We start from the raw sequence: 15150 nt of genomic DNA, 5'->3' as shown, positions 1-15150 counted from the left end.
CCTCTGGCTAGGAAGAAGGGAGTGTAGCTGGCTTGCAGGACTGGGCCCCGTTATCCCCAAGATTGATTGTACTGACTGCTCCTGGTTCCTGTAACAAGTCTGTGCTACGCTGTCCCTGTGAACCAATAAACTTTCTGTTCTACCTGCTGGCTGAGAGTCACATCTGACTGAGGATGGGGTGCAGGGCCCGGTGACTCTCCCACACTCCGTGACAACATGTGACTACGGCCATCTTGGCTGGCGCAGCAGGGACTGAACCAGAGCTGCTATAGCTTGGCTAAAGAGCCAAGACTCCCACGTTGTGACAGCAACAGGTTCCTGTCCTTTTTTCAGGGTGACCAAGAAGGAAAGGTTCTGTGAGAGGACATGAAGTAATTTGAAACATGCCAAGGTCTCCATGTCGAAGATGGATGACACCTAGGCCATGTCTAGACTACATCCCTTTTTCGATAAAGGGGTGTAAATTAGGCATGTCGATATTGCAAATGAAGCCAGGATTTGAATTTCCTGTGCTTCATTTGCATAATAGCGGCTGCCGCTTTTTTCCGAAACGGGGCTTTTTCGAAAAAAACCCAGCAGTTTAGACAGGGCATTTTCGACAGAAATGCCCCGTTTCAAAAGAGGAGTACAGGATCTTTCGAAATAGGGCATTTCTATCGAAAATGCCCTGTCTAAACTGCCTTTTTTTGTTTTTTGTTTTTTTAAAAAGCCCCGTTTAAAAAAAAAAAAAAGCAGCAGCTGCCATTATGCAATTAAGCACGGGAAATTCAAATCCCAGCTTCATTTGCAATATTGACCTGCCTAATTTACATCCCTTTATTGAAAAAGGGATGTAGTTTAGTCGTAGCCCCAGTGAGCTAAGCCTGCATGTAAACTTTTTTGTTAAGACACATCTTTTCTATGCAGTGCTTTCCTTCTTACTTGGCATTATGAAGGCTGGTCATTGGTTAACCCTGGCATTGCCCCCGCCACAGCAGAACTGCAGGTGTGGAACGAAAGTCAGTTATGCTGAGGTGATCACAGGGAATTGCAGAAATCGGTAGCCTCAGTCTGGGGGAAGAAGATGGGGAGAACCTGCCCCAAGGAAGGTGATAGCTAGAGGACTGAAGCTTGAGTGGAGTCTCTTGAGGCAGCCTTGAAGTGATCAAAGGTGGAGTTACCTCAAAAATGTGACAGTCTAGAGCTGTGGTTCTCAACTGGTGGTCCATGATGACTTTTTTCATAGGAACATTGTCCAAAGTCACACGGCATGAGCAGGTGCTGCCGTTAGTCTGTTTTACGCCGTGTTTACAAGCATGCGGCGTGTCATCCATAGCGTCAGCTAGGATGCAACCGCATTGTGTTGCCAGTAACTTCTGTCTGAGGCTTTGAGCGTCAGTGTAGCTGCCGCTGTTGTACTGAGCGGTTGCTGTGTTGTTCGTCCTGTGCTACATGTGCTGGAGGTGGTCCACGAAAATTTTTTGATTGGCCTGGTGGTCCGTGGACTGAAACGAGTTGAGAACCACTGGTCTAGAGGGAAACCTGTAAAGTGTACCGAGCAATGGGTTTAATAAAAAAGCTGTGGAAAGCCAAACATGTGAGGGGTAGCATTCTTGGCTGTAGTTTGCTTTCTTTTATGTGCTTTGATTTTGGCTAGATAGGTAAAGGGCTGACTTCAGAAGTAGTGAGCACCTACAACAAAATGGCTGGTGTCAGGTTCAGCACTTGTGACTGTTTTCTCCTCCTACACGTCCTCTAATTATTGTAGTAGAGGACAAGTTGCATATATGCTTATACATCACTTTCCTCTTGCCTAGATTAGGGTCCCCACATGATTTGGAATGATCTGATCTATAAACTTCCTTTTGTTATGACAACCCTTTAATAAAACCCTTACCTCAGGAACACTTTCAGTGATATTTGTCTCCTTAAATTCCGGGCTGTTGTCATTCAAATTTCCAACGGTCATTATTACATTCACAGAATTGACCTGATGCGGAGGTTGGAAAAGGGGAGAAAAATCACAAATAAAGTAAGTCAGGAAGGGCGCTGACTGGTAGGCATGAGCTAAGAAGACAATGTGAGGAGCAGAACTGGGTCTGGACTATGTGCATTTGGGCTGTAAACTGAATCAAGGCATGGGATTGAAATTAGGTATGATGGCACAGAAATCTCACAAGCACTGGGTTGGTTTTTCATTTGTTTGTTGGGTTTTTTTCTTACTCTTTCCAGGAGGAAAAACAATATTTTAACCAGGGGAATGAGCAATTTCCTCTTAAAGGGTATGTGTTGGGAATAGTTATGGTCCAAGCCAAGTGATGGTGGCGGGGGTCTGCTTTTAGTTTCTAACTAGCAATATGGCATCATATTAGAAATTATACTCACTGTCACACCATCTCTCTGGCAAAGCAGGGTTACTAGTAATACCGTTTCTTTCTGTATTTTAAAAACAAAAATAAAGTCTGTCACTTTAAAAGCATCATCGTGGCATCAATATCCTCCTCAGGCAGGACTTACTCAGGTCCTGATGCAACAAAGCAATTGAGCACATGCTTTTATACCTTTAAGTGGGAGTTTAAATCCCATTGACTTCATCTGGGAGTCTGGGTACAAGTCTCATTTGAAGTCAATGGAATTTTCAGATATGCTTACAATAAAGCTAAGGAATAAGAAGTTCTTTGCTTCAGCTGGGCTCATACATTTTTCTTCCTTTGCTTCAGCCTTGGGCATTGAGACTTGGGCATTGGGTTACATGCCCCCTGCTTGGGGCTGAAGCCCTTAGGCTTTGTCCCCCCAACCCCTCACCCCCATCAGGGGCTTGGGCAGGCCCAAGCTTCAGTCCCCCCTTCTGGGGTTGTGTAGTAATTGTTATTGTCCAAAGCAGGTCACAATGCAGTGAAGTAGGAGAACCCCTGCTCTAATGGATGTGCTTGGGGGCAGGGCAGTGAGAGAGAGGTTTCTGCTTATACAGATATCAATTAGCCTAGCTTCTTTCTTCATAGCTACTTCTCTCCCCATAGCTTGCTTCCTCATTACAGTGAAGCTAGCTGGAAATTCTGCCACAGATCCAGGTAAATTAAAATAGACGTTTGTACTGAACAGTGAGTACAATGTCCCCCTGTGACACGGTGGTCCTACCACACCACACCACACCCCGGAAAAAAGCCATATATATGTCCTCAGGAGGCTAGAGTAGCTTTGCAGGAATTGACCAGAAAGGCCTACAAAGGGAGCTGCAAAGCCGTGCGCCCCTTACAGCTGCCATCAGGCACCCCCCATCAGTTGGCACCCCGGGCAGCTGCCCGGCTAGCCCACCCTTTAGTCCGGCCCTGCCTGCACAGCTGATCCTGGGATCAGCTTTGCGGCGCTGCCGTGCATGGAGCCCAGGGTCAGTTGGGGCTCCCCAGCAGATCCCGGGCTCCAGCACGGCATTTCTACGGAAACTCGGATCAGCTGGAGCATCTCCAGCTGACCCCGGGTTCTAGGGAAATGCCGTGCAGAACGCACCGTCAATTGGGGAGTCTCCAGCTAACCGCAGATCCACGTGGCATTTCAAATTGGCAGCACAACATGGGAACCCCAGGCTTCATGCTGCGCTGCCACTTTGAAATGCATTTCAAAGCTGGCAAGCCTGACTGCATCCCGGAGTCAGCAGGACTTCCCACTGGCCCTGGGCTGCATACTGAGTTCCGCATTCCTCCACTGAGATGTACAAGAGCCCCTGTGTAGTTGATGGAAATTCCATTGATAACTCGACTAACCGTTCTTAAAATCCTTAGCATTTATCTACATGGGTGAGGGCACAGTGGGGAAAGGCAAGCCTGAGGCCCTGCCCTTCTACAGCCTCCCCCTTGTGGAGTCAAGCCCAGCCCCCATCCCAGGTTACTGCCCCCAACTCTATACTTTCCAGGTGGCCAGAGCTCCTGGGGTAGCTGCACATCATCCTTATCCTTCCTCGGTGGCCATGGAGCTGAGCTGCCCCGCTGTGGCCTCAGCTGTCTCAGGCAGCCAGTGGAGAGTCTAGGCAGTTTTAGGAAGGCAATGCCATCCCTTGTCTGTTACCCATTCCGCACATTTATCTACATTGAATTTCATCTGCCAATTTGTTGCCCAGTCACCCAGTTTAAAGAGATTCTATTGTAACTCTTCATAGTCAACTGTGCACTTGGCTATCTTGAGTAACTTTCTATTATTTGCAGACTTTGTCACCTCACTATTTAACCCTATTTCCAGATTGTTTATGATTATGTTGAACAGTACTGGTTCTCATACAGATCCTGGGGAATCTCCACTATTTACCCCTCTCCTCTGTGGAAATTGACCCTTTATTTCTACCTGTGTTTGCTATTTTTAATCAATTTCTGATCCTTGAGGGGACCTTCCTTCTTATCCCATCACTGCTTAGTTTGCTTAAAAGCCTTTGGTGAGGAACCTTGTCAAAGGCTTTCTGGAACTCTGTACATTATCAGAGCCAGATTAAAGGGGTGGGGCTAGCCAGGCAGCTGCCCGGGGCGCAAGTAAAGCTCAGTCCGGCACTGGTTGTTATGGTTGATCCACTGCATCACCCTTATCCACATGCTTCTTGACACCCTGAGTGAATTCTAATATGTAGGGCTGACGTAGTTTTGGTCGTCAGCAGAAGGGATTGAAGCTGCAGCCTTGGGAGCTAAAGCCATGTGCCTCTAGCATCTGAGCTAAAAGCCATTTGTCTCTCAGCTAAGGCGGTACAGCAGACATCACACTCTCCCTTGTCAGTGGTCTCAGTACCTCTCAGTTAGAAATAGACTGGGTGAAACATGATTTCCCCAGCATAGCTTGTTCCCCCACATATCTGATCATTCTGTTCTTTACTGTAACTTCAACCACTTTGCCTGGCTGTGGAAAAAGATTGGTGTTACATTACCTATCCTCCAGTCATCTGGAACAGAAGCTGATTTGAGCCTTAAGGTTACATACCACGTGTAGTAATTCTGCAATTTCATATCTGAATTCCTTCAGAATTCTTGGGTTAATGATATCTGTTCCTGCTGGCTTATTACTGTTTATATACCAATTTGTTTCAAAACCTGTTCTCCTGGCACCTCAATCTAGGACCATTCCTCAGATGTATCTCCTAAAAAGAATGGCTCAGGTGTAGGAATCTCTCTCCTATCCTTTGCAATAAAGACTGGTGGAAAGAATACATTTAGCTTCTCCACAATAGCCTTGTCTTCCTTGAGTGCTCTTTTAGCATCTTCATTGTCCAGAAGCCCCCACTGATTTGGGGCAAGGCTTCTTGCTTCTGATAGACTTAAAAAGGTTTTGCTCTCAGTTTGTACCTTTTGCTAGCTGTTCTTTCAATTCTTATGGGGCCAGCACAATCTGTACTTTTACTCCTGACTTGACAAAGTTTATGCTCCTTTCTATTTTCCTCAGTAAGATTTGACTTGCAATTTTTAATTGCTCTATATACTCGAACATAAGCCTAATATTTTTTTATTAAAAAATGGTGCAGTAAAGAGCAGAGGTCAAATTATGAATGGGTCTTTGTGATTTATCAATTTTTTTAACTTGGGGGGAGGGGGGAGAGAGGTTGGCAAACTTAAGTTCCCATCCCAGAAAGGCAAACTGCTGGCGTGCTGGGATGTTTTATGTACCTGGAGTGTCTGCAGACACAGAGCCCCTCAACTCCCAGTGGCTGTTGTTTGCTATTCCAGGTCAATGGGAGTCACGGGAAATGGTGGCCAGCACGTCCCTTGGCCCACACTGCTTCCTGCAGCTCCCATTGGCTGGGAACGGTGAACACCAGCCAATGAGAGTGGAGAAGCTCTGTGCCTGCAGATGGTTCAGGTAAACAAAATGTTCCAATGTGCCAGTGGCTTTAGCTGATGAGCTGAGACTGGAAGTTTGCAAACCACCAATGTAGAGTTGGCTTAAGAATGGGTCATTGCAATTTTTTTTAACTGGTGGGGGGTTGGCTTATGAACAAAAGGGCTTATGATCAGGTATATACCATATGTTGTTTTTCTCTCCTGCCTCTTTAATACAGTTGTTTACCCATGTGTGGCATTTATTTGGTCCACTAACATTTTTAATTATCATTTGTGGCATACATTTAGGCTTTGTCTACACTACCAGTCTTTGCGGCAGAAAATATACTAATGAGGGACTCATTAGCATAAGTCACAACATCATTAGCATATTTTCTGCCATTTCTTTTTGCACAAGGGTTTTTTGTGCAAAAAGAAACAATGTAGCCGCTTCCGGTTTGCACAAATGGGGGGCTTTTGCACAAAACCGAAGTGGCTACACTGCTTCTTTTTGTGCAAAAAACACTTGCGCAAAAAGAAACGGCAGAAAATATGCTAATGATATCGCAACTTATGCTAACAAGTCCCTCATTAGCATATTTTCCTTAGCAAAAATTTGCAGTGTAGACAAAGCCTTAGTTTGAGTCTTGTATTATGATGTTTTTAAAAAGTTTCTATGCAACTTGCAGGCCTTTCACTGTTGTAACTGTTCTTTTAATTTCTGTTGAGCCCCACTTTTGTGTAATTTTCCTTTTTGAAATTAAATTTGACTGTGCAGGGTTTCTTTGGTATTTCCCACTCCCCACTTCACAAGGATGTTAGTTTAATTATATTATAATAGGTGAACTGCTCAGTAACAGCAATATTCACCTCTTGGACCTGAATACCACTTAGGATTAAATCAAGAATTGTTTCTCTCTTGTGGGTCCCAGAACTAGCTGCTCTAAGAAGAAGTCACGAATGGTGTCTTTAGATGCCTTATCTCTGCATCCCCTCCTCAGGTGACATGCACCAAGTCAAGATGGGGCTAGCTGAAATCTCCCTTCTTTGTTGTATTTTTCCTGGTTTTGTAGCCTCTCTGACCTCCCTGAGCCTTTACACAATCACTGTCACTATCCTGGTCAGGCAGTCACTAGTATATTCCCACTGCTGTATTCTTACTATTCAAGCATGGAATTTCTATTTGTAAAGATTCTATGGCACAATTTGATTCATTGACTATTTTTACTCTGCTTCACTCTATATACTTTCTTTCATATATATCTCCACCATGCCCACCTGCTTTATCATCCCTATATATTTTGTATCCTGGTAATGCTGTTTCCTGTTAATGGTCTTTGTTCCATCAAGTTTCTGTAATTCCTATTAGATCAATATCCTCTTTAATTCCAGGCATTCAAATTCACCTACCTTACTATCTAACATTTATATAAAAGCATTTATAAAATTTGTCAGTATTTAGTAATCAACCTTCATGTGACGTAATCGTATTACGGCATTCTTTTTTTTTTTTACTTGTCTGTTTCACTTCAATTTGTACCTGTATTTTATCAACTTCTTCTATCCTTTCATAATACAAAATGGAGAGTCCCCTTTAATAAATTTTTCCCTATGAGATGTTTATGTCCAGCCCATGTTCTCCCTGCACCTCTTGGTTTTCCTCTAGACCTCAGGTTAAGAAGAGAGAGAGATGGTGGGAAAGAGAAAGTTCTAGTTATACAAACGAGCACTATTCAGGATGCCGAATGTCAGAATAATGGAAATGTTGACGCCATTTTAAAATCCAGTTGTACTGTGACTCAGATCACATCTCTTTCAGATAATCTGTTCTCTATATCAGAAGAGCATTTTACAACATTAACTCAGCCACTAAGTGTGTCTTTCTTTCCAGTTAAAATCTTACCTCATAATCCAAGGAATTGGTTAGAATCAAGTCTGTGCTATGAATTTCAAACCAACGGGAATCCTCTGAGGTTTCAATTGTTACTGTGACACCAGGATTCATTGTAATGGTGGTAACAACCACTCCAGGCAGATTGTTTTCATTTATTGTTGGCTTGTCATTTCCTACAGAACATTCTGGTGAGGGGAAGGGGGAAAAAAAAGATCATTTGTGTCGGAGTCAGCACGAACCTGTCAGCCGGTTCTGTCTGGGTGTTGGAACCATTGGACTGGATTGGACTCATGGTCCAGTAATCTATCGCTAGTGGGACTCAGCACCAGCTCCTTCAGAGACCCCCGCAATAGGCAGTTATGGAATAACCTGCTCCGAGGGAAAATGTCCTCTGTAGGACTCCACAGAGTAGACCCAGCCTTACCTCCGGTGCCCTGTGCCAGAACTTGTGTTAGAGGCAGCAGCAGAAAGAGCACTACAGCAGGGGACTGATCCGCAAGAGCCATGTGAGAAGCAGAAAGAAGCCCACGTCTTGGAGCAAATCTGATCCACCACTTTTTCTTTCTGTGTTGTCACTGAAGCCTGGTCGTGCAGTCGCTGCTCCAGGAAGGAAAGAACATCGCCTGTCTGAGGCAGACTCCCACTTGCTGCACTTCAACCTTTGCCTCCCTGCTTTATTGTTTAACTTATTTATGACTTATTTACTGGTTCTGGGTTTCACTATGCGATAAGCAGTGAATCCCACTTTCTCCTCGGCTCTGGATCTCTGGATTTTCAATGCCGAGGGGTCCAGCAAAACTAAAGTATCCCACCTGCTTTGGGATTTGGTGTTGAATGTCCACAAATTAACATAGTGAGGGGGTGGGTGTTGGCACGTTTCAAGTTCTGTCTCTTCCCGTGCTTCTCAGTGGCAGGTAGAGCGCATGCTGGCGGGTCATAGTGAGCCGATGATTTGAGGCAAGACTGCACTTCAGATGTACCAGAGACACACTCTCTGCTCCATTGGGGATGTTTCATGGTGGAAATAATAGGGACTTAAGGAATACTTCTCTGTCAGATCAACTCGCTGCCGGCCAGCACTGTCCTATACAGCCCACATCAGCTCAGCTCCATAGCCAGCTGTGTTCTCCAGTACATTATCTATGCTCTCCTCCTGCTTCTCATCCCAGAGCATTCTGGGATGTTGAAATACTGTGCACATTCTTGGCAGGCCTGGGTACAACAATGGCCTGGGAGCCAGAACTACAGCTTTGTTTGGACCAGCAGGGCGCTCATGTTCTCCTGCTAGCTCTACTATGTGTTTCTTTGGTGGCCTAGAGCAAATTACTGCCTCCCCCACCCCATCAGATGCAAAATATTGATATAACTTATCTACCTCAGATGTTAGAAGCCTTCAATCATGTGTTTGGCTGCCCAACCAAAGATGTCTTTGAGGGAAGCTGATATTCAGAGAGTCGGTGTTCAGCACTTGATGAAAATCAACGCTCTTTTGACCATTTCTAGCTGAGTTCCTGAAATTGCTGATCACTTTGCACATGCTGCAGGCTACTATATCCACAAAACATTTTGAGATCCTGAGCTGAAAGACACTCGAGAATTCAGAGTATTCAAATTTTATCATAGAATGTTTCCCTGTGTTTCTTTAAAACTACTGGAGCATGAATCAGTCAGCGATTGCTGTCTATTCCCATGTGATCATGCACCATGTCTGAGCCTAATGAGTGATGGAGTTACAATGAAACTATTGAGCAAGATTGCACAATAGAAAAATATGTTCTTAAAAATCTCCTTTGTGTCAAAAAGCTCACTCTGCATTATAGTACCACCCCTGTTACAGAGAGATCTAATTTTACTGGTGTTTCTTAGAACAAAAGCTTACTCTTGTAATCATTCTCGTTTTATCTCAGCCATGTATTTGGCAAAGAATTTGTAACCCTAAAACTTCCTAAATATGCTTAAAAAAATCTTATTAAAAGGATTATTGAAGAGAATGACTGGAGGCTGTAGCAGCAGTGGTTCTCGGCCAAAGGCTCATATACCTCTGTTGTTACACTTCAAAGGTGGGGGCACCCTTATTAACTAATTTAATAGTTGATGCCAATTGGCTAATTGAATAGTTGGCAAATAGATTGGCAAATTGGCTAATTGAATGTCTAAATTTAACATCCCTGGATGTCAGTACAAATTCAGTTTTCATACAAACAATTACTTGTTTACATACTACTCTGTATACTGAAGTGTAAGTACAGTGGTTATACTTCTACTCATTTGTAATTAAATTTCAAATGTGCGAAAGTGGCCTCTTTTTCAGTATTAGTGAGCTGTGATGCTCTTGTATTTTTGTCTGATTTTGTAATAAGTAGTTTTTAAGTGAGTGTAATTTGGGAGTATGCAGGACAAATTAGACTCCTGAAAGAGATACAGAATGTGGAAAGGTCGAGAGACACTGATGTGCTGCACTTGAAGAGGAGGATTGGTCTTGTGGCTAAAACACTGGATTGGGAAAAAGCAAGAAGAGGGTTGTCTGGATTGGACTGGTATCTAGGAAATCTGGCTTTAATTACAAGCTTCCTGGGTGACTATGGGCACGTCACTTCAACTCTGACTCAATTCTCCATTGGTAAAGTGGGCATAATAAATCTTTTTTTATCATGGATATTTAAATTGCAAGCTCCTAAAAGCAAGGACCGATGTTCCCTGCAGGGTGTGTGTCATGATCATGAGGGTTAGCTGGCAGCCTGGAGACTAAGGGGTTAACTATACCTAACTCAGGTCGAGTTAGCCAATAGGAATGTAGGTAGGAATCTCAAACTAGGACAAAGGAATTTTGGGGTTTCCATTCTTTGTCTCTGGGGGTATGTCTACACTACCCCGCTAGTTCGAACTAGCAGGGTAATGTATGCATACCGCACTTGCTAATGAAGCCCGGGATTTGAATTTCCCGGGCTTCATTAGCATAAGCGGGGAGCCGCCATTTTTAAATCCCCGCTGCTTCGAACCCCGTGTAGCGCGGCTACACGGGGCTCGAACTAGGTAGTTCGGACTAGGGTCCTATTCCGAACTACCGTTACTCCTCGTGAAACGAGGTGTACCGGTAGTTCGGAATAGGCACCCTAGTCCGAACTACCTAGTTCGAGCCCCGTGTAGCTGCGCTACACGGGGTTCGAAGCAGCGGGGATTTAAAAATGGCGGCTCCCCGCTTATGCTAATGAAGCCCGGGAAATTCAAATCCCGGGCTTCATTAGCAAGTGCGGTATGCATACATTACCCCGCTAGTTCGAACTAGCGGGGTAGTGTAGACATACCCTGGGAGTTCTCTCCAGCTGCTGAAGGAGACAGACATGTCTCTCTCTCCAAGAAACAATTCTTGACTTTCTGTGAGTTAGGGTAAAGTTTAGATAAATCCGTTAGGTTTTATTATTTTATGGTTTTGGAAATGGGATTTGATGTTTTGGCTCTCCTTTGTAACTAAGTTCTAGGCCCTTGGAGTTTCTCCATGAGTATATTATTTTGTTACTTTTCCATCTAGTTATTATGCTTGCAACCGGATTATTGTGGTGATAATAAAAGTTTTCTCTTTTCTTTTTATTAACCTGGTATTGGTTAATTTTTGTGTCCTGGTTTGTACTGTAGGGGTGAGATTTCCCAAGTAGTCTCTCCCTGATTTCTTTAGCATATTTAGCTGGTGGCAGTGGAGATTTTATCCCCAAATCTAGGTTGTTGAGATTTTGGGGGGAAGTTTTATACCAAAGCCTGGTAGATAAGGTTTTGGGGTACTTTTGCTGGCCCCCATTCCTGCATTTATTGTTCCAGAGTGGAGCCATGACAATGTGAGTCTGAACGGCCACGCAGGATGCTGTGGAGGACTGCACATCTAATTACTAGAGCCGCATGGCACGGCTCCACTAATCCAGCGCCTCCTCCCGAGAACACAGAGGAGGTGAGTTGGTGGGTAGAATAAGGGATGGGTGGGGGTCAGTGGAGAGAGGTGGGGGGACTGGAGGGGATGGGTGGAGGTCCAGGAGGTGAGGGGGAAGATGAGTTAGAGCCTGACTGTAAAGTGCAGGCAGCAGCAGGGAGAGACAGAAAGAACAAGTCCCTCTCCCCCGGCCATTATACCAAACCTGGAGTTGACTCAGAGCTTCTGCTACCAGGAGGGAGGTGCTCCATCCCCCGAGTGTGTTGGTTGGAGCCGCAGCAGCCGTGGAGAGGCACATCTCACCCGGCCCTGCCCCAGAGCTTGCACCCCCAGCCAGAGCCATCGCCCTGCATTACAACCCTCTGACCTAGCCCTGACTGAGCCCCACTCCCGTACCCCAATCCCTCAGCCCCACCCCTGCCACACACTGTCCATGTGCGGAATGACTTATGTGATGACACATAATCTTGGGGGTGCCCCCCATACCCTCCATCATGTGGTGAGGGCATTGTCCCCAGACCTGCATTTACTCCAGTTCCCTGCACATAACAAGTCATTCTGCCCATGGACATGACAAATTCAAGGGATCACTGGCAGGGACTGGTGCAGACAGTCTTCCATCAGCCTCTCCCAGAGACAGATTACCTGTGCCTCCTGCCAGCGTAGATCATGTCTCCATTCAAGTTCTACTGCAGTGCACCTGTGCCACTGTAGTGTTTCAAGTACAGGCTCCAAAGTAGGGACAGGCAAGATATGGCCCGTGGGCCGGATACAGCCTTCTAAGTCCTTTAATGCAGCCCATGGCCCACTCTGCAGTATAAAGAAGCTCCACACTGCTCAAAGTGGCTGGCTGCTCCCTGTGGCTTTCTGCATCATGCCAGGGGGAGAGGGGAACTTTGCCACCGCCCCCAGCACAATCCTTCAGCTCCTATTGGCCAGTTTCTTAGTAATTGTTCTTCTGCTCGGCAGTATAACAAATGTATCACTTTTCCTCTGTCTCCAAGGTGCATGCATCCTCCAAAATCCAACTTGTCTTTTAGTGGGAGATGGTCATATAAACTGGAATGTAACTTCATTCCCTTTGAAATGGGTGCAGAATGACAACACCTTGTATTCACTGCTCTTTGCCTGGGCCAAAATGCTCACATTTGAGGATCTAAAGCAGGAGTGAGAAACCTCAGGCCTGGGAGCTCAATGCAGTCCCTGGCTTGCCTGGATCTGGCCCCTAAAGCTCAGCATTAGGGTGCCCACACCCACCCCTACAGGGCTGGAGCACACAAAATCTACTAGTCTGGGACCCCCCTAGGCTTTGGTGTATGAGGGGAATGTGTGGAGAGTATCTTTCTCCTTCTCAGTCAGGGGCTTCTCACTTGTGTGTGGCCCCCGACTGATTTTTCTGTGGGTCAGCAGCCTCTGACTCAAAAGTTTCCCCACCCCTGCTCTACAATTAGGCCTTATGTCACCGAGGGATTACCCTGATTCACACATTAGTAGCCAGCACTAATGCTGACCCTTAAGTGCAGATCTAATCAGGATAATCGTTGTAATCAGGGTATATTACAATAAACTCAGCAGGTCCAAACACTTTCAGTCCTTTGGGTACGATGTCCATTTTCTTGCACTTGGATAGAAACACTAGCAGGTCCAAACACTAGCTCCATTGAGGCACCTCCCACTACAGGAATGTAATCTTATCTTACACTTTGCTTTTAAGTCATTGAGTTAGTTGGCACAGTGGAGGGCGGTACATGTCCCATTCAGCATCACGTCAGGGGTAAATCCGACCCACGATTAGCTGGTACAAGGTCCGAATGTAGCTTGACTGGAGACCACAGACAAGGGCAGCTAACTCAATTGTTAAAGCGTGTTAAACATAATTACATTTCCTAGTGAGACAAGCCCTTAATGCAGGAGTGGGCAAATACCAGCCAATGGGCTGGATCCAGTTCCCCAGGGTTAGCTGCTAGTGGGCTGTCACCACTATATTTACCTGTACCTCCACAGGTACAGGTGAGCGCTGTCCCCATTGGCCATGGATCACCATTGCTGGCCAATGGGAGCTATGGAAAACAATGTCCTGGTCTCTGCTGCTTCACGCAGCTCCCATTTGCTGGGAACGATGATCTGAGGCCAATGGGACCTGCTCTCACCCGTATCTGTGGAGACACAGGTAAAAATAGCAGTGGCAGCCTACTACGGGCTATCCCTGGTGAATCACCATCATTTTATTGCCCACCCCTGCCTTAAAGTTTGACACTAGAACAGTTGCCAGACTCAGTCGCAATTCATTCAATGCCTATGTTATAAGCAAGCTCTGAAGAGTCCACATCCATATTTTAGGCACTTAACTGAAAGTTTAGGTCTGAATTTCAATGGAACTTGGGTCTCTGATTCTCTTAGGCTGATCTGAAAGTCCCAGCTAAGGTGCTGTCAAAGCCAGGTTTGAAAATTTTGGCCATGCTGCTTAGTGGTTTAATAACAAAAAAATTCTTCCAATGATTCCTTTGAGATTTTTCTAACACGTTTGTAATGGAAAGTTACAGCAGCCTAGTTTCCCAGGTGCTGCAAGAAATGGAAGCTGGCCTGCGAGAGGTGGGAATGGTTCTTTAGTACTATCTTAAGGGATAGGATGGGTATTGTGTAAGAAGCTAACTGTTTTGTAGATGTCTCTGAAAGAAAAAAACAAATGGCACGTTTCTGATGAGCTACATCATAAACAGACGCATAGACAACATAGAATGTTCTATACCATATGTTCTCAGCAGCCTTGTTTTTAGAGCTGATATTTGAATCTAGTAGTTTTGGCCAGGAAAGAGCACTGAAACCACAGAGTGTGACTGACAAGTCTATGCAAACTTGAGCATTAAGGATGAATGGCTGCTTTTTAGTTGGCTGCCGTGCCTAGTTGCTAGAAGACCAGCCCTGTAACCAGAGAGGCAGAATGGATTGGAAATTGACATATGCAGTTTCCATCGGTGTAGTATAGTTCCCCCTGAGATCCTAAAGATTTATCTCCCATAAAACCCACCACCCCTCTGAAATCTTCTGCTAAGCAAAAGCATTGGCCTCTTTGTCTGTGTGCAGGCCTGCCAATGGGGGTGGAGGGAGGGCAAAGTGGGCAGTTGTCTCAGGAAGAGGTGATACAAAAGGACTCATCGCCTAGGGCCCTTTAAATCGCTGTCAGAGCACCAGGTGGTGCATTCTAGGCGGCTCTGAGGGGTCGGGGTGGGGCATGCTGCAGTACCCATAGCTCTGAAGCCTGATTGCTCCTGGCCCCACCCTTCTGTTGGCTCCCCTGTCTGTGTAATGTCTCCTGCTCTGTCTTTCTAACACTGGTGTGTGTGAGTAATGGTGAGACTCTGACCCTCTTTGTTCTGCAAGATCTTCTGCTAGGGTAATTCCACTGATTTTACTAAAGCTATGCTGAATCATTCCAGCTGAGGATCTGACTGTGTGCATGGGCATGCATATAGAAATACAGGGTCAGGGAGAGAGGGAAGCAGGAAGAACAATTATTGGCGTAGCCATCCCCACTGTGCTCTGCAAGGTAGCCTTGCTGCTGTTTTCAG

General features: G+C 45.4%; 2 protein-coding genes across 3 annotated transcripts in view; one reads left to right on the top strand and one right to left on the bottom strand.

The window, feature by feature from the left end:
• CDHR5 (cadherin related family member 5) overlaps positions 1 to 8468 on the bottom strand; it is a 32801-nt gene extending 24333 nt beyond the window's left edge. Inside the window, exons 1-4 of the mRNA XM_006124870.4 lie at positions 8087 to 8468; positions 7672 to 7847; positions 2365 to 2415; positions 1877 to 1969 (exon numbers count right to left, since the gene is read on the bottom strand). Of these exons, the coding sequence (XP_006124932.2) occupies positions 1877 to 1969; positions 2365 to 2415; positions 7672 to 7847; positions 8087 to 8168 (402 nt within the window). The 5' untranslated portion in view covers positions 8169 to 8468. The remainder of the gene's footprint in view (positions 1 to 1876; positions 1970 to 2364; positions 2416 to 7671; positions 7848 to 8086) is intronic.
• The window catches only part of DRD4 (dopamine receptor D4), a 107919-nt gene continuing 93606 nt past the window's right edge, over positions 838 to 15150 (top strand). The window contains exons 1-2 of one of the 2 annotated variants that reach the window (XM_025185555.2): positions 838 to 2011; positions 11476 to 11602. In XM_025185555.2, the coding sequence (XP_025041340.2) occupies positions 11516 to 11602 (87 nt within the window). In that variant the 5' untranslated portion in view covers positions 838 to 2011; positions 11476 to 11515. Of the gene's footprint in view, positions 2012 to 10968; positions 11040 to 11475; positions 11603 to 15150 lie in introns of those variants that run through there. The other variant, XM_075928257.1, reaches the window with a different exon arrangement.

The sequence above is a fragment of the Pelodiscus sinensis genome, chromosome 4 (genome assembly GCF_049634645.1).
Source record: "Pelodiscus sinensis isolate JC-2024 chromosome 4, ASM4963464v1, whole genome shotgun sequence".
Classification (NCBI taxonomy): domain Eukaryota; kingdom Metazoa; phylum Chordata; order Testudines; family Trionychidae; genus Pelodiscus; species Pelodiscus sinensis.
Note: the sequence above shows the minus strand (reverse complement) of the source record. Positions and strands in the feature narration are given on the sequence as shown.